This window comes from Acipenser ruthenus, chromosome 12, assembly GCF_902713425.1.
Source record: "Acipenser ruthenus chromosome 12, fAciRut3.2 maternal haplotype, whole genome shotgun sequence".
Classification (NCBI taxonomy): Eukaryota; Metazoa; Chordata; class Actinopteri; order Acipenseriformes; family Acipenseridae; genus Acipenser; species Acipenser ruthenus.
The window spans coordinates 25860005-25883550 of NC_081200.1; the positions used below are offsets into that span (position 1 = coordinate 25860005).

The 23546-nt window shown below is 41.0% G+C and overlaps 1 protein-coding gene across 1 annotated transcript in view; it reads left to right on the top strand.

The window, feature by feature from the left end:
• The first annotated feature begins 34 nt into the window (after positions 1-34).
• lrrc40 (leucine rich repeat containing 40) overlaps positions 35-23546 on the top strand; it is a 28725-nt gene continuing 5213 nt past the window's right edge. Inside the window, exons 1-11 of the mRNA XM_034029473.3 lie at positions 35-696; positions 2412-2593; positions 3118-3191; positions 3881-4010; positions 6482-6605; positions 7696-7838; positions 8162-8334; positions 9126-9216; positions 12243-12288; positions 12409-12514; positions 12955-13062. Of these exons, the coding sequence (XP_033885364.2) occupies positions 549-696; positions 2412-2593; positions 3118-3191; positions 3881-4010; positions 6482-6605; positions 7696-7838; positions 8162-8334; positions 9126-9216; positions 12243-12288; positions 12409-12514; positions 12955-13062 (1325 nt within the window). The 5' untranslated portion in view covers positions 35-548. The remainder of the gene's footprint in view (positions 697-2411; positions 2594-3117; positions 3192-3880; positions 4011-6481; positions 6606-7695; positions 7839-8161; positions 8335-9125; positions 9217-12242; positions 12289-12408; positions 12515-12954; positions 13063-23546) is intronic.

Here is a 23546-nt window from a genome sequence, read left to right on the forward strand (position 1 = left end):
TTTAGAATAAAGCATTGGTTTGACTGAGAGTATGGCACTTGATGTACTTTGTAAAAGCTGTGCCTGTTTAAATTACAGTAATGAAAATATGCAGGATTCCTATATTGAGCTGTTGAACCCGAAGTGTACAACAAAAAATATACAGTTTCGTTACATTGCTTTATCTCTGTTGAAAGGTTGTATTCCCTGAAAAAGTACGAGGAATCGTTCATATTCTCATGTTTCTTTTCATCAAATTATAATTTAGATTCTATGAGCTTGAAATTTATGCAAGGAAGTTATGTCAGAAATAATAGCAAGGCATTGTGGAAAGCCTCCTATGTAACCTCAAATGTCCGAGACGGTCAAAATTGAGGCCCACACAAAGGTGGGGCTTGAAACAAGACTGTAAAATACAACGAGCGCGGTTGTATTTGTTTTATATGCTCAGTAGCGAATGAAATATTTAAGTGCTTCTAATACCACCGAAAAACAAATTTTCGTTTTCCTCACAATATACAGTTAATTATTCATAGATTTTTTTTTTTTTTTTAACTTTACACTTAAGTATGTCCAGGTTCAAAAGAGGTGGGAAATTTGTAGATTCGAGAGCCGGGTTTAGAGATGAAAAGGAAGAACCTGCTGTACCGCAAGGGTTACTAAAAACAGCCAGAAAAAGCGGACAACTTAACCTGTCTGGCAGAGGGTTAACTGAAGGTAAGGATATAAAATGGCGGTTTGTTGTTTTTTGAGTTTGTAGAACCAAGTGCACAACCCCTCACTGGGGCAATTTATTACTTGCTTACAAATTGTTAACAATATTTAGTGTGCGCGTAACTCCACGAATTTGTTATAAGTTGTAACTTTTCCAAAATGCATACCTGGCCTCCTACATGCGTTGTCTCGCTGGCTGGAATCATCAATGTAATTTGAACTTGAACGTTTTTTTTAAAAAATTATTATCATTATATGACGTTCGTTACTTAAAAATATCAGTGATCATCATTTATGTGAATAAACGCCGTAAAATCTTAGAAAGATTTCAAGACAGTTCATCTATTCATTCATCTCTCTCTCTCTCTCTCTCTCTCTCTCTCTCTCTCTCTCTCTCTCCAGTATAGTACAGTATTTTGCCAATAAATTAAATCGCGCATCTTGGTCTTGAGAAGCAAAATTGAATAGTGCATGATCATTCAAATATTTACAGTAGTAATGACAAAAACTCAAAAAATGCAAAAGTAGTAGTTGCAATAAAGTAACAACATTTTGAGGTAGCTGATATACTGTTACAGAACTACTCCCTGAAAAACAAAGGGACTGTTCTTCACCACCGAAACATGTTCTCTTATAATGTAATACACCTCGAGGCACTTCATAAGAAAGTGTAGGTTGTTGTTTGAGGCCACCTGCATTTGGCTAATAAAGTTGACCTATAATCATTGAGAATATACTGGTGTAAAGATTTTATTTTTGACCTACTCCAACTTTTACAGTGTGAGCTGTGATGTTAGTACAGTAACACTTGGGCTTAATTAGACAGACTGTAAAGGTCAAAAGCACAGCCAACTAATTAATCTCTTACCTAGAATGGCTCAGACTGCTATGCAATGGGAGTTGTATTTCTAGCCCCGCTGTTGTCAGGCCAGAGATGCTGCAATACACTTTAGCTGAGGTTGTGTTGGCTCAGTATAGCACTGGAAGTAATGCATCCTCACTTAATAGATGATTCATCCGGCCACTGTTTCACAAAGCAAGCCTTATGTGACATGCCAGTACTGAGACTATATTATGAACCTGGGAATTCTGAAAAGAGGCTGCCTATATTATACAATCCCAGAGTGTGATGAACAGTATTGGAAATATAGTAATGATCAAAACACCCAAACAAACTGCATTCCACTCCAAGTCGTTGGTCATAAAGCAGTGTTTCTAGGCTCATTGCCCATGTACATCCCTATTTCATTATTTGCCTTAGGTATTGTAACCATTATCGTACGTTGTGCTGAAAGGATTCAGTTTCATAGTATAACAGGACCGCTTGACTATTTCACGGTCAACAATATTTCAGTTTTCTGATGTGTACAGTTTGTTAGGGAAATAGCAAGGCAACACTGCATCAATCTTGTTGCATTCTTTTGGTCATACAGCGCTCCTGCCCGTTTTCAAAGGAGCTGTCATTGACTTCTACCATAAAATTCAAATTTACAGTGAATAGCTCAATCTTTCTTTTAGCAGTGTCTCATTGCCTCATTTCTGCATACTATCTAATGAAAACAATGTAGAGTTCTTACAATAACTGTGTTTTGATTAATTATTATATGGTGTACTGTATGGGTTGGTGCATTTCTATCAGAATGTTGTAGTTACAGGTACTGTTTTGTTAATGACAAGACAGAAAATGGCAATTACCGGTATGTTTTTTTTTATTTCAGTACCTCAGAGTGTGTGGCGGTTGAATTTAGACACCCCAGAAGAAGCTAAACAGGATGTCTCTTTCGGAGCTGTGGATCGCTGGTGGGAACAAACAGACCTAACCAAACTGCTTCTTGCATCAAACAAGCTGCAGGTTCTATCAGAGGACATTAGACTGCTGCCAGCTCTTACTGTTTTAGATGTGCGTATGATCTATGTACCTCCGTTTAGAAGATAAGATACTTGCAGTAGACTTAGCTGATGGAATGACCACACAATACAGCCCTGATATCAGCTGTTTTCAGTTCAATACACTGATTTGTAGGTCTTGATTCAATTTTAGTTGATTTAATCTGATTAGTTAGTTACCATTAAAAATATTAATTCAATGTCATCTGAATAAGTGAAAACCACATACACAATAATATTATTATTATTTTTTTATGTTTATTTAATTGGTTTGTAAATTTATAAAAATTTACAAAAATGGCTGTTTTACAAAAATAGCGTTAGGCATCCCCAGCACACAAAGTAGTGACTAGTGTTTGGCATTTTCATATGACTTGTTTCTGTGCATGGATTGTCCCGCAAATGGCATCTTTAAAAACCCATATATTTATATAATTCCTCTTTCTACAATCCAGTCATTGCTATTGATATATGAGCAGTGGAGTGTATTGCAAAATGTATTGTTGTTGTTGTTGTTATTATTATTTTTATTTTAAGATCCATGACAACCAACTGACCTCTCTACCTAAAGCTATTGGAGAACTCGAACACCTGCAAAAACTTAATCTTAGGTACATTTTTTTAATCTTTAAAAGTTTTACATACATTGTTTAAATCTGTTGTTTAATTCAAAGTGGTTTTAGCTAATGAAATGATTCCATAATTGGTACCTGTCAAGCACTTCCATGCATGTTATCTTTTGAAAGTCACTTGGCTAAGAGCATATTAAATCTTCCAAGCAATTGTGATGGAGAAACAGAAGAATCTACCACAACTCGGATGTTAGTGTGATACAGCACAGCAGGGGTTTCTGAACTTTCTTAGCGCAAGGCCACCCATAACATTAGGCATCCTGTCGTAGGACCCCACCCACCTTACAATCGGCGCCTATTGTTGTACAATGGTCCATCCTCATAGCAAGGGCATTAGAAATTAAGATACTAAAGTACAGTAGGGAAGACATCAAGGTGATGTGTGAACAATCAAACCCCGAGCTCTGAATTGATCCCCTGGCCTGGGGAGCATTTGTGTATGTTCTGCGGTCCCCAAGGGGTCTCTGTGTTTGGGAACTGCCGTACATTGTAAAGCTATAAACTCAAACACAGTTAAAAGAAAACAAATGTTTTAACACTGGCACAAAACATTAGTAGCCAGCATGTTCATTGCAAATTATTAGAATTATTCAGATGGATTTAGACTAGTACTACTGTATAATGTATTCTACAATGAATATTTGAAGTTATTATTCTTACTAACACAGCCGCAATAAACTAAAGGAATTGCCTGAGGAACTGTGGAATCTCAAAGACCTGAGGAGTCTACATCTGCAAGAAAATGAACTGGAGAAGGTTTCCGAAGGAGTGGGACAGCTCTGTTGTATGAGTGATATGGTAAGCCTGATTTAACAGGCACACTAAACACTGATTTGTCAACCAAAATGTTTAAAATGCTTGTACTGTAGAGATATTGTATGATATAATTTTGTTCTGTATGATTGTTGCGTGGAGAGTACACTTCTGTCCAACTTTTTTCTAGTTTTGAGAGAAGTACTCTTTTTGCCCTTGGCAACAAAAGGGGGCTGTAGAATACAGTCTATAAGATAAATGTATCTGTTTATCTTCTAGATTATACTGTACCTTAATTATTTGGATTTGCTATAGATGTGTGTATATATATATATATATATATATATATATATATATATATATATATATATATATATATAATATACACACACACACACACAGTGCCTATAGAAAGTCTACACCCCTTGAACTTTTTTCACATTTCCTGTGTCAGTGCCTCAGAGTTTCATGCATTTCCACTTATCTCCACACCATACTCCACACCATACTCCACACTGTTAAGGGGGAAAAAGTTTTTATTGAGAAAAAATTATATATTAAAAATACAAAACTGAAAGATCATAATGGCATAAGTCTCCACCCCCCTGAGTTAATACTTGGTGGAAGCACCTTTGGCAGCAATTACAGCTGTGAGTCTGTTGGGATAGGTCTCTACCAACTTTGCACACCTAGATTGGGCAATAGTTGACCATTCTTCTTTACAAAACTGTTCAAGCTCTGTCAAGTTCCTTGGGGAGAGTTGATGGACAGCAATCTTCAGGTCATTTCGATTGGATTTAGGTCGGGGCTCTGATTGGGCCACTCAAGGACATTTACCTTGTTGTTCCTTAGCCTCTCCAGTGTAGTTTTGGCTGTGTGCTTTGGGTCGTTGTCATGCTGAAAGGTGAACTTCTGTTCCAGTTTCAGCTTTCTTGCAGAGGGCAGCAGGTTTTCCTCAAGGACATATCTGCACTTTGCTCCATTCATTTTCCCTTCTATCCTGACAAGTACCCCAGTCCCTGCCAATGAGAAACATCCCCATAACATGATGCTGCCACCACCATGCTTCACAGTAGGGATGGTGTTCTTTGGGTGATGCGCTGTGTTGGGTTTGCGCCAAACATAACACTTTGCATTTAGGCCAAAAAGTTCTTCTGAGTGTTTTTTTGCATACTTCAAACAGGATTCAAGGTGGACATTCTTGAGTAATGGCTTCCTTCTTGTCACCCTACCATACAGGCCAGATTTGTGGAGTGCTTGGGATATTGTTGTCATATGCACACTTTGACCAGTCTTGGCCATAAAAGCCTGTAGCTCTCGCAAAGTTGCCATTGGCCGCTTGGTAGCCCTCTCTGATCAGTCTCCTTCTTGCTCGGTCATCCACTTCTTAATAATCGTCTTGACCGTGCTCCAAGGGATAGTCAAGGCTTTGATATTTTTTTTATACCCATCCCCTGATCTGTGCCTTTCAACAACTTTGTCCCGGAGCCTTGGTGCTCATGGTTGAGTCTTTGCTTTGAAATGCACTACCCAGCAGAGGGAACCTACAGGAAATCATGTATCCCGAAATCATGTGAATCACTACAATTTAACACAGGTGGAGGCCACTTAACTTGGTGTGTGATTTTGAAGGCGATTGGTTACACCTGAGCTAATTTAGGATTGCTGTTACAAGGGGGGTGGACACTTATCCAACCAAGTTATTTCAGTTTTTATTTTTAATTAATTTTCTAAAAATTAATATTTTTTTCACTTGGAAGTTGTGGGATAGGATGTGTAGATAAATGAAAAAATAAAAAAACTATTTTAATGCATTTTACTTCCAGGCTATAAGACAACAAAAGGTGAACATTTTGAAAGGGGGTGTAGGCGTTCTATAGGCAACGTGTGTGTGTGTGTGTGTATATATATATATACACACACACACACATATATACATACAAGTAGCTTTTGAGTTAAGGTGAGAGAAAGCAGTAGCTATAGAATTATGGGTAATTGTGATATACAAATTTCAGCATTACAAGAGCCAATCAAACTGTGTGACAATTGCCAAAAGGCTTCTACATTCACAGTGTTTTAAACTCAGAGTACAGCAACTGCAGACATGTGTCGCCCTGTTTAGGGGCTCATCAATGCAGTGCAACAGCTGAAACTAACTAGTGAAAAGCTCAGGAGAGTAAGTAAATACAAGTAACTTTTGAGATATATATTACACACATCCTCATGAGGGAAATAACCACAAGATTATGAACATCCATGGAGTACTCAGTTTATATAACACAAATACTTGGGGGAAATAAAGTATGTTTAAGCCTAAATTAAACAACTGAATTCAGAGATGTACTCTCCTTGGATCAAGCTTTGCGTCTGCTTAGCAATTCGGCCAATCATTTGATCGCTGGATTTGAATGAAGACAAGCTAGATTATTGGATGCTACAGTATATATCAGTGCTTGTTGTATAATGAATAGCATGTAGCATTTTATTTCATTTCTTTGTTGATCATTTATTTGCAGGATCTTTCCAACAACCGTCTGACAGCTATCCCAGACAGCTTCAGTAACCTAAGCAACCTGGTGAAATTCAACCTGTCTAATAACAAACTGAGGAGCCTTCCTCCAGGGATCAGCGCAATGAAAAGTAAGACTGGACCTTCATAACGGGGAACTTGTGTTTTAAATTTTAAGTGCAACAGTTAAAATCAATAATTCAACCTTAGAAAACATTTTGTTTATTCTTGTTGTAATTAGGCAACAGTGTTTATTTAATGTTCATTGATGCTCTTTCTGAACATAATGCAATTTAACAGAATTTTAATGGATTAGAAAAAAGTGTTCCAAGGCTGCATTTTTGGCTAAAAGTTTATGACATCCTCCACAGAGGAAAACTTTATAAGGGACAGTTTCTAAATACCATTAACACTCAATATGCCACATGTAATTGACTTGGCTACGGTGGGATTTTAAAGCAGGCTGTCTTAACTGTCTTTGCTTGCCCCCACTGCTGATACTGCTACAAGTAATGTGTATTTGTGTACCTTTAGTGCATGAACAGATTTCCCTTTAAGGTTTTTAAAGAAAAACAATGGTGATACAGATAGTGCCATAATTTAGCTGACTGTAGTCATAATCTGTAAATAATGCAGATCCTGTATGGAAATATATCAGAAGACTGTCACTAACTGCATTGTCGATTTTAATCAGTGCAATGTATCTGCACAGAAGATAATGGACGTGAAACCATTAATTGTGTCTATGAATCGTGAGACTTCCTTGCATGATGAGTATAGTTTATAATTTGCGTGTATATGAAACTCGGATACAGACAACCAATAAGATATTTATTAACCTGTATTTAACTTTATTAAACCTGGAGGAAAACCCAATTAATACCATCTGCCAAGTGTCATTGATCTTCAGTGAATGTTTTTTTTTTTTCTACTATAATAATTACAAAGTAGTTTTCAAATACTTCTGGTCACCTTATACAATATGAACATAGGGTATTGCATCTTCTTTCCAATGGGCTCACCCCTATTAGCCTATCCTCATTTGTATGAAAGTACTCCATGACTGTGAATGGAGTATCCTCTGTATATTTTGTAAAGTTGTAGGTTTTGTATTTGTTGAATAGAATAACATTGTTGTTGGCAATATGCAGGTGATTCATTTAACCACTGATTCTATTTAGCAGTTTCTCTTTTTATCCTCTTTACTGTATATCCATGCAGGTTTGAAACTATTGGATTGTACAAACAATCAGCTGGAAAGGGTTCCTCAAGAGCTGGCACAGATGGCCTCGTTAGAGCAGCTTTACCTCCGACACAACAAGCTCCGCTGCCTACCAGAACTCCCAGCCTGTAAACTGCTCAAGGTATGACCATTGAAGGCTAGCTTTTATTCAATTTCAAAACCACATTATTTCATGTGAAATGGTTTAAGGACAGGATCTGAAGCAAGGACAAAGGTCTGTTTTTATAAATAAAATATTGTTTGATATATTAATTACTAAACATTTTTAAGACAACTTTAGGGAAGTTCTATAATGAATATCAAACCTGGTTTTTATTAATAAAAAAAATATACTGTGAAAATACATACTTTAAAAACGCATGAGTTAAAGCTTTATGAAAAGGACAGATGACATAAAGATATCCTGTGTACACAGGAGTTCTAAACAGTTTTACTTTGTTACAGGAGCTCCATGTTGGCAATAATCAAATTGAGCTACTGGGTCCAGAGCATTTGAAGCACCTGAATGCTATCAGTGTCTTAGAGCTGAGCGAGAACAAGCTGAAATCACTGCCTGATGAAATTGCTCTGCTGCAGGGCCTCGAAAGGCTGGAGCTCACCAACAACGACATCAGCAGGTACTGTAAGACTAGTGCATGCAGGACACCTGCATTTAGCTCATTTTAGTTAATTTAGTCTGTCCTCCTTCTTCTTTTTCACCATTACTTGCTTGTGATGCAAACTGTATCCCCAGTAAGCGTGACATACAATAGTGGAAGGGACCATCTGTATGTCACGCTAGTTTTATATATTGGGCTGGCAAAGTCGCTTGGGGAATATCCACTGCTGCTGTGTCTTATCTAGACAATGTCGAATGCTGCATTTCGGTACTACTGTAGACAAGCCGTGGGTAAGACAATTAATCTTTCGAGGTGGCCTCTCATGGTTTACTGTATTGGGGATACCAACATGTAGGCTTGGATGATAATGCACCAGTAGGACAGTTGTTTCAAAATGCTTCTTAAGAGTGGTTACACATCATGTATCCTTCTAATGCCTTACCCCTGAAACCTTTACGTTTATTATGGGTTTTACCAATACACTGTAGCAGAACAAAAAACAAAAAAGGGCAGTTTTCTAGATTTTAATATGGTGTAGTGGAAACCATTGACTAAACTGACTATTTTCTGTATTTCTTTTGATCATTGATTAATTTTGTATCTGAATAGTATGCAGTGCCCTCCAGTAGGTTTTGTGACAGTATTGAAAGGGTAACCTGCATTGTAACTAGCATTTTGACACTTCTAAGTTGGATTGTAAGTCTGCTTTTGTTTGCTACTCTGATGTGTTATTCCTTGACTGGGATGCTTGCTTGCACTTTGATTGGCTGAGCAGGATCATGTGACTTGTTTTCTTTGTCCCTTTGTAGTTTGCCTTACGCATTGGGTAATCTGCCAAAGCTGAAAATCGTGGGCCTGGAGGGAAATCCTTTGAGGTCCATCCGCAGAGATCTCTTAACAGTGAGTCCCTGTGTTTGTCTGACAGTATGCATTACAACACGTTCTCCTGAATTTTAAGTATTGACACAATTGCAATTGTGCCAAATGGTGTGATGGAATTGGCTCGCCACACTGGGAAGAAATTGATAGGGTTAAGAACTCTGATCACTTAGCACAGCACCTTCATATTTATTACACAGATCGAATGCTTTTGATATGATGGTACATTTTTTTTATCTTTTTGGCTTTAGTTTATTGTAGTGTTATCATTATGAAAAATAAACGGGTCTAATCGTTCATACCCAGGATTACTATGGATAGATGCAGGGTAAGCTGAATGTCCAAAATCTTCGTTTGAAGAAAGAAAAAAAAAAAATTACAAACTGTAACTTGAGATGACAAGAATGGAACTATCATTAACCCAACCTAATAATTTATACATTTAGAATGAACATTTATAGGTTAGGCTTAATATTAATAAATAACATTGTTGGAATCCTATATTTAAAGTGCTGTATTTCTCATTGAGCACAAACGTTACTGATGGAATGGCTTTATAAAATATAGTATGCAACGCATTTGATTCCATTTTTACACCCACCATTCTGATAATAGTTTTAAGAATCTGGCCCAAAGTCCCTTAATGTGTTGAAAACAAATATGTGTTTCGTAAAAGAATTGGGGCTTACCTTCATGTTTAAATTTTGATTAGCAAGCTCATCCTGTCTCATTTATTTGTTGCAGTATCACACTTTGCCATCTGATATGGAAGTGGCATTTTAATTAAAAATTATATTTACCAAAATAATAAAAAGAAACAGTTAAAACAGATATTCTCACAACTTCCAATACTGTATTTTGCAATTTAGTTCACGCTGTGTTTGTAAGTACGTGGCAAAATCTCATCTCTTGGTATGGAGATAAACAGCACTCCAGTTGTATGAACAAGCACAAGTCACTGTGCTTTGTTATGTTATTTATTTACAGTGCCTTGCAAGTATTCACCCACCTTGGACTTGTCCACATTTTGTAGTGTTACAACCTGGAATTAAAATGGATTTAATTGGGATTTTTGCCATTTGATTTACACAACATACTTAACACTTTGAAGGTGCAAAATATTTTTTATTGTGACACAAAAGTTAATTAAACAACAAAAAAAAGACATTTGTTGGTTGCATGAGTATTCACCCCCCTGAGTCAATACTTGGTAGAAGCACCTTTGGCAGCAATTACAGCTGTGAGTCTTTTTGGGTAAGTCTCTACCAGCTTTGTACATCTGGATCCTGCAATTTTTGCCCATTCTTCTTGGCAAAATTGCTCAAGCTCTGTCAAGTTGGATGGGGACCGTTGGTGAACAGCAATTTAAGTCTTGCCACAGATTCTCAATCGGATTGAGGTCTGGGCTTTGACTGGGCCATTCAAAGACATTCAGGTTCTTGTTTTTAAACCACTCCAGTGTAGCTTTGCCTGTGTGTTTAGGGTCATTGTCCTGCTGGAAGGTGAACCTCTGTCCCAGTCCCAGGTCTCTTGCAGACTGAAACAGGTTTTCCTCTAGAATTTCCCTGTATTTGGCTCCATCCATCTTGCCCTCAATCCTGACCAGTTTTCCAGTCCCTGCCGATGAAAAGCATCCCCATAACATGATGCTGCCACCACCATGCTTCACTGTGGTGTTCTCAAGGTGATGAGCAGTGTTGGCTTTGCACCACACATAGCGTTTTGCACTAAGGCCAAAAAGTTCAATTTTGGTCTCGTCAGACCAGAGAACCTTTTTCCACATGTTTGCCATGTCTCCCACATGCCTTTTGGCAAAATCCAAACGGGATTTGATATGGGTTTTTTCAGCAATGGCTTTCTTCTCGCCACTCTTCCATAAAGCCCAGCTTTGTGGAGCGTTCGGGTTATAGTTGTCCCATGGACGGTTTCTCCCATCTCAGGTGTGGATCTCTCCAGCTCCTTCAGAGTTACCATTGGCCTCTTGGTTGCTTCTTTGACTAATGCCCTCCTTACCTGGTCACTGAGTTTTGGTGAATGGCCTTCTCTAGGCAGAGTCGCGGTTGTGCCATATTCTTTCCATTTTTTAATAATGGATTTAACGGTGCTCCGGGGGATGTTCAAAGTTTGGGATATTTTTTTTATAACCCAACCCTGATTGGTGCTTCTCCAGAACTTTATGCCGGACTTGTTTTGATAGCTCCTTGGTCTTCATGATGCTGTTTGTTTATATATGCTCTCTAACAAACTCTCTTCCAGAAACAGGTGTAATTAATCTGAGATCATGTGACACTTTAATTGCTCACAGGTGGACTCCATTCAACTAATTATGTGACTTCTGAAGTTAATTGGTTGCACCAGAGCTTATTTAGGGGTGTCACAGCAAAGGGTAAATACTTATGCAATCAAGACTTTTCAGTTTTTTATTTGTAAATAATTTTGAAAAATATGTAGATTCTTTTCCCCACTTGGACATTATGGACTATTTTGTGTAGATCAGTGACAAAAAATCCTAATTAAATCAATTTTAATTCCAGGTTGTAACACTACAAAATGTGGAAAAGTCCAAGGGGGGTGAATACTTATACAAGGCACTGTAAATACAATCCTAAGCTCATTTTAAATCATTTCCTATGACTTGCATTTCCCTGGCAGAACGCAGCAAGGTAAAGCTAAGGAAACTGTTTGTTGGTTTTTCTATAGGACAGTTGTGTATAACAGTGTTTTTTTGTTTTTACAACATACAAAGTATTAGTTAAATTAGAAGAAGGTAAACAGTGAAGTAAAGGTTGAGGCTAGTTCCCATAAGAGGAAAGGACCTTGAGCACCTATTCTGCAGCCCTGGATGGTTGATGCAATCCAGGAGGGTTCCCTGGCAGGGTGTAGGTTAATCTAATCACCCCCTTTTTTGTTTCTTAAATGTTTTACTTTATAGTTTATCAGTGAGTAAGAGTTTTTGAAGTTATGGATAATATTTATCCCATTCAGATACAAAAAAACACATAATGCCAAACTATTTTACTCAAAGTATTCTGATGCTTGTCTTTTAGAAAGGAACCCAAGAGCTTCTGAAATATTTGAGAAGCAGAGAACAAGGTACAGTGTCTTTTTTTAGTTCTGTAAATGTTCTTGGTAATTCCTCATTGATGGATAAGTAGGATGGTACCTCCTGCTTTTTTAATGTTTTTTATTTTATTTATTTCTTTGTTAATTTAGAGCCAGAGGAGAAAGGCAAAGATGCTCCCCAGACAGCTATGACTCTTCCAAGCCAAGCCAAGGTCAACGTGCATGCCATAAAAACACTAAAGGCACTGGAGTACAGGTATCTGTCGCATACATTACTGCTATTATAAAGGAGAGCTAACCAAGATTTAATATTATCATGTATTAGCACTAGCAACATTATCACTGTTCATACTATTTCCCTCTATAGAAGATCTTTTAGCTCTCTGCTTGCATTCTACACTTCAATTTGGGATATGCAGATGTTTCAGTGCTAGATGAACAGTTGTTACTGCTTCCCAGTAACAAATCCCTTCATGTGTTGGAGTTAATACTCACTCCAGCAGTCTCACTGCAGTTAGCCCATGTGACCTACAGCAAAGGTACCAGGATACAACAGTTTATAGCATTGTATTTAAAATATTTGTGAATCCTGAATTACTGTTTTTTAAAAAAACAAAAAAAAAAGGTTTATACAGTACCAGTGTGAAAGACAGGGCTATTTCCATGTGTTATTTTTTTTTTTGTTTCCCTTCCTAGTGAGAAACAAGAGGCATCCATTCCGGATGATGTATTCGATGCAGTTTGCAACAACCCTATTACCAGTGTGAACTTCAGCAAGAACCAGCTTACAGGGATCCCAGCCAGGTATTCCAGTTTATATCTCAGAATGGATCACATTATATTAGCCTGTATTGACTTGTTTTCCAAAATAAAATACACATACACTATACGTTGTATCATATATACTGATATTAGAATGAAATGAGCAGAAATAAATAGGTTATATTAAGAACAAACAAAAGACTGTTATTGTCCAATACATTTTCTTAAAGAAATTGAGTTTCAGTTTCAAGATTTTATCCACGCTAACTGGGGGTGGCCATTGTGGAAAACTGAAAAACCATGAGAGCACCACCTTTTGAAGAATCCTTTAATTGGGGCTTGTTTATTTAAGAGGAAAGAATTCGGGGGGGAGAAGGATCTGGAACTTGCACTGAAGATGCATGGGTTATATTTGCAGTTTCTCCATGTCTTTATTAATTTAATAACTGAAATAAACCAGAATTGATTTAAGTTCAGACCTTGTGGTCTCCAACGTTTTACATTTGGGGGGTGGGGGGAATATTTATTCAAACAGTGAAAACTTTGTTATTAAATCAATATTGCATGCTGTAAAAAAGTGCTGAAAAGTATAAAGCGCTTTGTGATGGTGGTCCACTATGAAAGGCGCTATATAAAATAAATATTGATTGATAAATACCAAGTAGCATTTACCTTGTATTAAAGCCTACAGATGATCTATTATTATTATTATTATTATTTATTTCTTAGCAGACGCCCTTATCCAGGGCGACTTACAATCGCAAGCAAATACAAATACATTCAAGTGTTACAATATAAGTCATACAATAAGAACAAGAAATACAATAATTCTCAAGTGTGACAAACCACAATTCAATAATACAGCAGATAATAGTGATAGTTACATCAGGATATGATTAAGTACAAAATACTACAGATTAAACACTTGGGAGATTACAATATTCTGAGGTACAGGATTAAATGCAGTAAAATAGGGGGCAGATAAGAGCAAAATAAAGCATATTTAAATGAAGGGTGATAGTGTCCCAGGATACAACAGAGGAGTTCTACAGGTGCTGTTTGAAGAGGTGAGTCTTAAGGAGGCGCCGGAATGTGGTCAGGGACTGGGCAGTCCTGACATCTGTAGGAAGGTCGTTCCACCACTGCGGAGCAAGGGTGGAGAAGGAGCGGGCTCGGGAGGCAGGGGAGCGTAGCGGAGGTAGAGCCAGTCTTCTAGTGCAGGCGGAGCGGAGAGGTCGAGTGGGGGTGTAGGGAGAGATGAGGGTCTGGAGGTAGCTGGGTGCAGTCTGATCAAGGCATCTGTAGGCTAGTACAAGAGTCTTGAACTGGATGCGAGCGGTGATCGGGAGCCAGTGGAGCGAGCGGAGTAGTGGAGTAGCGTGGGCGAAGCGAGGTAGAGAGAACACCAGGCGAGCAGCAGAGTTCTGGATGAGCTGGAGCGGACGGGTGGCGGACGCAGGGAGGCCAGCCAGGAGGGAGTTGCAGTAGTCTAGGCGGGAGAGTACCAGGGCCTGGACCAGGAGCTGGGTAGCATAGTTGGTGAGGAAGGGTCGGATTCTTCGGATGTTGCTCAGGAAGAATCTGCAAGTGCGTGCCAGAGTGGAGATGTGCTGGGAATAAGAGAGGCAGGGGTCCAGGGTGACTCCAAGGTTTTTAGCTGAGGAAGAGGGAGAGAGTGTGGTAGATTCCAGAGGAACAGAGATAGAGAGATCAGAGGAGGGGGAGGAGGAGGGAAAGAAAAGGAGGTCAGATTTAGAGAGGTTGAGTTTGAGGTGATGCGAGTGCATCCAGGAGGAAATAGCAGACAGACAGGTAGAGATACGGGAGGAGATGGTGGAGTCAGAGGTGGGGAAGGAGAGGAAAATCTGAGCATCATCAGCATAGAAATGGTATGAGAAACCATAGGATGCGATGAGGGGGCCCAGGGAGCGGGTGTAGAGAGAGAACAGGAGAGGACCCAAGACTGACCCTTGGGGGACTCCAGTCAAGAGAGGGTGAGGTGTGGAGGTTGCTCCACGCCAGGTTACCTGGTAAGTGCGGTTGGAGAGGTAGGAGGAGAACCAGGCCAGAGCAGTGCCAGAGATCCCCAGGTCAGCAAGAGATGATAGTAGAATAGAGTGATCAACAGTGTCAAAGGCAGCAGAGAGGTCGAGGAGAATTAGGACAGAGGAGAGAGAGGCAGCTCGGGCACACTTAAGTGAGTTGGTGACAGAGAGAAGGGCGGTTTCAGTGGAGTGAGCAGAGCGGAAGCCAGATTGGAGAGGGTCAAGCAGAGAGTGGTTGGACAGGAAAGCAGAGAGCTGGCGGTGTACAGTCCGCTCGAGGGTTTTGGAGAGGAAGGGTAGGAGGGAGACAGGACGGTAGCTCTGGAGGGAGGTGGGGTCGAGGGTAGGTTTTTTGAGGAGGGGAGTGATAGAGGCTTTTTTGAAGGCAGAGGGGAAGATGCCAGAAAGTAGAGAGGTGTTGAGGAGGGAGGAGATGAAGGGGAGTAGAGCAGGAGCAGCAGCTTGAAAGAGGTGAGTGGGGAGGGGGTCCAAGGCACACGTGGTGGGTTTGTGACCCTGGAGCAGGGAGGAGAGGTCAGAGTCTGAGAGGGGCAAGAAGGTGGAGAGGGAGGGCGAGTTAGTAGGGGATGTAGTGGGTGTAGGGGTTGGAGCAGGAGGGGGTGCGGGGGAGGGAGAGGTGTTAAAGAGTTTGCGGATATCTGAGATTTTAGAAGAGAAGAAGGAGGCAAAGTCGTCAGGGGAGATGGAGGAGGGAGGAGGAGGGGGGGGAGGGTTTAGGAGGGAGGAGAAGGTAGAGAATAGTTTACGTGGGTTGTTAGTGGAGGCTTGGATTACAGATTGGAAATAAGCACATTTAGCAGAGGAGAGAGTAGAGGAGAAGGAGGAGAGAAGAGTGCGGTAAAGGTCTAGGGCAGCAGGGAGTTTGGTTCTCTTCCATTTCTTTTCAGCAGATCGCAGTGTGATTCTTGCCGAGCGGAGCACAGAGGAGAGCCAGGGATGGGGAGGGGAGGGGCGAGCGGGTCGGGAGGTGAGGGGACAGAGGGAGTTGAGGGAGGAGGTGAGTGAGGAGAAGAGGGTGGAGGTAGCAGAGTCTACGGAGAGTTGTGAAAAGGAGTCGATAGGAGGGAGGTGAGAGAGAGCAGTGGAGGCAAGGACAGAGGGGGAGAGAGAGCGGAGGTTACGGCGAGAGGTGACAGTGGGGGTAGGAGGAGCAGGGAGAGGGGGGAGAGACAGAGAAAAATAGATGAAATAGTGATCAGAGAGGTCCAGGGGGGTGACAGAGAGGTTGGAGGGGCAGCAGGCCCTGGAGAAGGTGAGGTCCAGTTGACGGCCAGCTTTGTGGGTAGGAGGGGACGGAGAGAGACAGAAGTCGAAGGAGTGAAGGAGAGGGAGGAATCCAGCAGAGTGGCTGGGGTTGGAGAGATGGATGTTGAAGTCACCCAACAGGACAGTCGGGGTAGACAGAGAGGGGAGGGAGGAGAGTAGATAGTCGAGTTCATCCAGAAAGTGAGTGAGAGGCCCAGGGGGGCGGTACAAAACAATGAGCAGGAGTTGACAGGGAGAGGTTAGTTGGACTGCATGAAATTCAAAGGTAGTGACAGAGAGGGAGGTGAGATCAGAGGGGACAGAAAAGAGTAAGGAGGGAGAGAGGAGAAGACCCGTCCCACCTCCCCGTCCGGTGAGACGCGGGGTATGGGACAGGACGTAGAGAGAGGACAGGGCAGCAGGAGTAACAGTGTTATCAGGGGACAGCCAGGTTTCAGTGAGAGCAAGGAAATCGAGCGAGAGGTGGGAGGCAAAGGCAGAGATGAAATCAGCTTTGTTAGCCGAAGAGTGACAGTTCCAGAGTGCACCAGAGAGTGTGCGGGAGGGGGGGAGAGGCAGAGAAATGAGGTTAGAGGGGTTGGAGGAGCAACAGCGGAGGGAGGGCAGAGGACGAGGACGGGAGGACAGAACAGGGATGTGAGAGACAGTCATAGCAGGACAAGCAAGACAAAAGGCACAGTAGGAGCAGTGGGGTGGAGGATACAGACCTGACTAGTAGATGGCTTCTTCCAGAGCGCTGGTAGGTTCGGATCTAGTCGAACAGCGTCTCAGCGCAGGCCTCCCCTCGCTGGACTCCCACAGCTAGACTCCCGGCTCTTTTGTTGAGGCTCTTCGGTTGGCTGGCGCTTCGTGCTGGCGCTAAAATAAGCTGCTTGAATAAATGTTGTTACCCCTGCTTGGCAAAAGAACCAACTAAACTGTGTGGAAACCAAACAAATAGCAAAATCAACTGCTAATCAATTTAGCCACTCACCTGGTACTAATCACACACAAACTCAGCCAATTCAAACACCACCTTACAATGTCACCAAATGTAGTAGTTACAATTACAAAAAGCAGGAACTTATCTATCTGCCTCTCTCCCTGGTTCCCTGAAGACTGAACTAATTACCAGATGCCCACTCTTAAATAACTCCCTTCACTTAGCAAGGGAACTAGCTGCTAACTGCTCTGGAGACAATAGTTTCACACACTTTGATGGGATCACACAACTGCAGGAGCTGTGTGGAGACCAATTCAAATGCAAACTGCTCTAATCAAGTTAACCCACCCTGATTCAAATTTACAAATTACAAATTAAGTACTCAAAATAAGCACACTGCCTGGGATAAAATCACACACTCCTCCCCAATTAGAAACACCAGGTAATACTATATAGTTAATGGAAAAATTACTAGGAGCAGGATCAAATACCTATCTTGCTTCAAATGCTGGTTACCTGGTTACCTGGTTACCTGTCGACTCCCACAGCTAGACTCCCGGCTCTTTTGTTGAGGCTCTTCGGTTGGCTGGCGCTTCGTGCTGGCGCTAAAATAAGCTGCTTGAATAAATGTTGTTACCCCTGCTTGGCAAAAGAACCAACTAAACTGTGTGGAAACCAAACAAATAGCAAAATCAACTGCTAATCAATTTAGCCACTCACCTGGTACTAATCACACACAAACTCAGCCAATTCAAACACCACCTTACAATGTCACCAAATGTAGTAGTTACAATTACAAAAAGCAGGAACTTATCTATCTGCCTCTCTCCCTGGTTCCCTGAAGACTGAACTAATTACCAGATGCCCACTCTTAAATAACTCCCTTCACTTAGCAAGGGAACTAGCTGCTAACTGCTCTGGAGACAATAGTTTCACACACTTTGATGGGATCACACAACTGCAGGAGCTGTGTGGAGACCAATTCAAATGCAAACTGCTCTAATCAAGTTAACCCACCCTGATTCAAATTTACAAATTACAAATTAAGTACTCAAAATAAGCACACTGCCTGGGATAAAATCACACACTCCTCCCCAATTAGAAACACCAGGTAATACTATATAGTTAATGGAAAAATTACTAGGAGCAGGATCAAATACCTATCTTGCTTCAAATGCTGGTTACCTGGTTACCTGGTTACCTGTCGACTCCCACAGCTAGACTCCCGGCTCTTTTGTTGAGGCTCTTCGGTTGGCTGGCGCTTCGTGCTGGCGCTAAAATAAGCTGCTTGAATAAATGTTGTTACCCCTGCTTGGCAAAAGAACCAACTAAACTGTGTGGAAACCAAACAAATAGCAAAATCAACTGCTAATCAATTTAGCCACTCACCTGGTACTAATCACACACAAACTCAGCCAATTCAAACACCACCTTACAATGTCACCAAATGTAGTAGTTACAATTACAAAAAGCAGGAACTTATCTATCTGCCTCTCTCCCTGGTTCCCTGAAGACTGAACTAATTACCAGATGCCCACTCTTAAATAACTCCCTTCACTTAGCAAGGGAACTAGCTGCTAACTGCTCTGGAGACAATAGTTTCACACACTTTGATGGGATCACACAACTGCAGGAGCTGTGTGGAGACCAATTCAAATGCAAACTGCTCTAATCAAGTTAACCCACCCTGATTCAAATTTACAAATTACAAATTAAGTACTCAAAATAAGCACACTGCCTGGGATAAAATCACACACTCCTCCCCAATTAGAAACACCAGGTAATACTATATAGTTAATGGAAAAATTACTAGGAGCAGGATCAAATACCTATCTTGCTTCAAATGCTGGTTACCTGGTTACCTGGTTACCTGTCGACTCCCACAGCTAGACTCCCGGCTCTTTTGTTGAGGCTCTTCGGTTGGCTGGCGCTTCGTGCTGGCGCTAAAATAAGCTGCTTGAATAAATGTTGTTACCCCTGCTTGGCAAAAGAACCAACTAAACTGTGTGGAAACCAAACAAATAGCAAAATCAACTGCTAATCAATTTAGCCACTCACCTGGTACTAATCACACACAAACTCAGCCAATTCAAACACCACCTTACAATGTCACCAAATGTAGTAGTTACAATTACAAAAAGCAGGAACTTATCTATCTGCCTCTCTCCCTGGTTCCCTGAAGACTGAACTAATTACCAGATGCCCACTCTTAAATAACTCCCTTCACTTAGCAAGGGAACTAGCTGCTAACTGCTCTGGAGACAATAGTTTCACACACTTTGATGGGATCACACAACTGCAGGAGCTGTGTGGAGACCAATTCAAATGCAAACTGCTCTAATCAAGTTAACCCACCCTGATTCAAATTTACAAATTACAAATTAAGTACTCAAAATAAGCACACTGCCTGGGATAAAATCACACACTCCTCCCCAATTAGAAACACCAGGTAATACTATATAGTTAATGGAAAAATTACTAGGAGCAGGATCAAATACCTATCTTGCTTCAAATGCTGGTTACCTGGTTACCTGGTTACCTGTCGACTCCCACAGCTAGACTCCCGGCTCTTTTGTTGAGGCTCTTCGGTTGGCTGGCGCTTCGTGCTGGCGCTAAAATAAGCTGCTTGAATAAATGTTGTTACCCCTGCTTGGCAAAAGAACCAACTAAACTGTGTGGAAACCAAACAAATAGCAAAATCAACTGCTAATCAATTTAGCCACTCACCTGGTACTAATCACACACAAACTCAGCCAATTCAAACACCACCTTACAATGTCACCAAATGTAGTAGTTACAATTACAAAAAGCAGGAACTTATCTATCTGCCTCTCTCCCTGGTTCCCTGAAGACTGAACTAATTACCAGATGCCCACTCTTAAATAACTCCCTTCACTTAGCAAGGGAACTAGCTGCTAACTGCTCTGGAGACAATAGTTTCACACACTTTGATGGGATCACACAACTGCAGGAGCTGTGTGGAGACCAATTCAAATGCAAACTGCTCTAATCAAGTTAACCCACCCTGATTCAAATTTACAAATTACAAATTAAGTACTCAAAATAAGCACACTGCCTGGGATAAAATCACACACTCCTCCCCAATTAGAAACACCAGGTAATACTATATAGTTAATGGAAAAATTACTAGGAGCAGGATCAAATACCTATCTTGCTTCAAATGCTGGTTACCTGGTTACCTGGTTACCTGTCGACTCCCACAGCTAGACTCCCGGCTCTTTTGTTGAGGCTCTTCGGTTGGCTGGCGCTTCGTGCTGGCGCTAAAATAAGCTGCTTGAATAAATGTTGTTACCCCTGCTTGGCAAAAGAACCAACTAAACTGTGTGGAAACCAAACAAATAGCAAAATCAACTGCTAATCAATTTAGCCACTCACCTGGTACTAATCACACACAAACTCAGCCAATTCAAACACCACCTTACAATGTCACCAAATGTAGTAGTTACAATTACAAAAAGCAGGAACTTATCTATCTGCCTCTCTCCCTGGTTCCCTGAAGACTGAACTAATTACCAGATGCCCACTCTTAAATAACTCCCTTCACTTAGCAAGGGAACTAGCTGCTAACTGCTCTGGAGACAATAGTTTCACACACTTTGATGGGATCACACAACTGCAGGAGCTGTGTGGAGACCAATTCAAATGCAAACTGCTCTAATCAAGTTAACCCACCCTGATTCAAATTTACAAATTACAAATTAAGTACTCAAAATAAGCACACTGCCTGGGATAAAATCACACACTCCTCCCCAATTAGAAACACCAGGTAATACTATATAGTTAATGGAAAAATTACTAGGAGCAGGATCAAATACCTATCTTGCTTCAAATGCTGGTTACCTGGTTACCTGGTTACCTGTCGACTCCCACAGCTAGACTCCCGGCTCTTTTGTTGAGGCTCTTCGGTTGGCTGGCGCTTCGTGCTGGCGCTAAAATAAGCTGCTTGAATAAATGTTGTTACCCCTGCTTGGCAAAAGAACCAACTAAACTGTGTGGAAACCAAACAAATAGCAAAATCAACTGCTAATCAATTTAGCCACTCACCTGGTACTAATCACACACAAACTCAGCCAATTCAAACACCACCTTACAATGTCACCAAATGTAGTAGTTACAATTACAAAAAGCAGGAACTTATCTATCTGCCTCTCTCCCTGGTTCCCTGAAGACTGAACTAATTACCAGATGCCCACTCTTAAATAACTCCCTTCACTTAGCAAGGGAACTAGCTGCTAACTGCTCTGGAGACAATAGTTTCACACACTTTGATGGGATCACACAACTGCAGGAGCTGTGTGGAGACCAATTCAAATGCAAACTGCTCTAATCAAGTTAACCCACCCTGATTCAAATTTACAAATTACAAATTAAGTACTCAAAATAAGCACACTGCCTGGGATAAAATCACACACTCCTCCCCAATTAGAAACACCAGGTAATACTATATAGTTAATGGAAAAATTACTAGGAGCAGGATCAAATACCTATCTTGCTTCAAATGCTGGTTACCTGGTTACCTGGTTACCTGTCGACTCCCACAGCTAGACTCCCGGCTCTTTTGTTGAGGCTCTTCGGTTGGCTGGCGCTTCGTGCTGGCGCTAAAATAAGCTGCTTGAATAAATGTTGTTACCCCTGCTTGGCAAAAGAACCAACTAAACTGTGTGGAAACCAAACAAATAGCAAAATCAACTGCTAATCAATTTAGCCACTCACCTGGTACTAATCACACACAAACTCAGCCAATTCAAACACCACCTTACAATGTCACCAAATGTAGTAGTTACAATTACAAAAAGCAGGAACTTATCTATCTGCCTCTCTCCCTGGTTCCCTGAAGACTGAACTAATTACCAGATGCCCACTCTTAAATAACTCCCTTCACTTAGCAAGGGAACTAGCTGCTAACTGCTCTGGAGACAATAGTTTCACACACTTTGATGGGATCACACAACTGCAGGAGCTGTGTGGAGACCAATTCAAATGCAAACTGCTCTAATCAAGTTAACCCACCCTGATTCAAATTTACAAATTACAAATTAAGTACTCAAAATAAGCACACTGCCTGGGATAAAATCACACACTCCTCCCCAATTAGAAACACCAGGTAATACTATATAGTTAATGGAAAAATTACTAGGAGCAGGATCAAATACCTATCTTGCTTCAAATGCTGGTTACCTGGTTACCTGGTTACCTGTCGACTCCCACAGCTAGACTCCCGGCTCTTTTGTTGAGGCTCTTCGGTTGGCTGGCGCTTCGTGCTGGCGCTAAAATAAGCTGCTTGAATAAATGTTGTTACCCCTGCTTGGCAAAAGAACCAACTAAACTGTGTGGAAACCAAACAAATAGCAAAATCAACTGCTAATCAATTTAGCCACTCACCTGGTACTAATCACACACAAACTCAGCCAATTCAAACACCACCTTACAATGTCACCAAATGTAGTAGTTACAATTACAAAAAGCAGGAACTTATCTATCTGCCTCTCTCCCTGGTTCCCTGAAGACTGAACTAATTACCAGATGCCCACTCTTAAATAACTCCCTTCACTTAGCAAGGGAACTAGCTGCTAACTGCTCTGGAGACAATAGTTTCACACACTTTGATGGGATCACACAACTGCAGGAGCTGTGTGGAGACCAATTCAAATGCAAACTGCTCTAATCAAGTTAACCCACCCTGATTCAAATTTACAAATTACAAATTAAGTACTCAAAATAAGCACACTGCCTGGGATAAAATCACACACTCCTCCCCAATTAGAAACACCAGGTAATACTATATAGTTAATGGAAAAATTACTAGGAGCAGGATCAAATACCTATCTTGCTTCAAATGCTGGTTACCTGGTTACCTGGTTACCTGTCGACTCCCACAGCTAGACTCCCGGCTCTTTTGTTGAGGCTCTTCGGTTGGCTGGCGCTTCGTGCTGGCGCTAAAATAAGCTGCTTGAATAAATGTTGTTACCCCTGCTTGGCAAAAGAACCAACTAAACTGTGTGGAAACCAAACAAATAGCAAAATCAACTGCTAATCAATTTAGCCACTCACCTGGTACTAATCACACACAAACTCAGCCAATTCAAACACCACCTTACAATGTCACCAAATGTAGTAGTTACAATTACAAAAAGCAGGAACTTATCTATCTGCCTCTCTCCCTGGTTCCCTGAAGACTGAACTAATTACCAGATGCCCACTCTTAAATAACTCCCTTCACTTAGCAAGGGAACTAGCTGCTAACTGCTCTG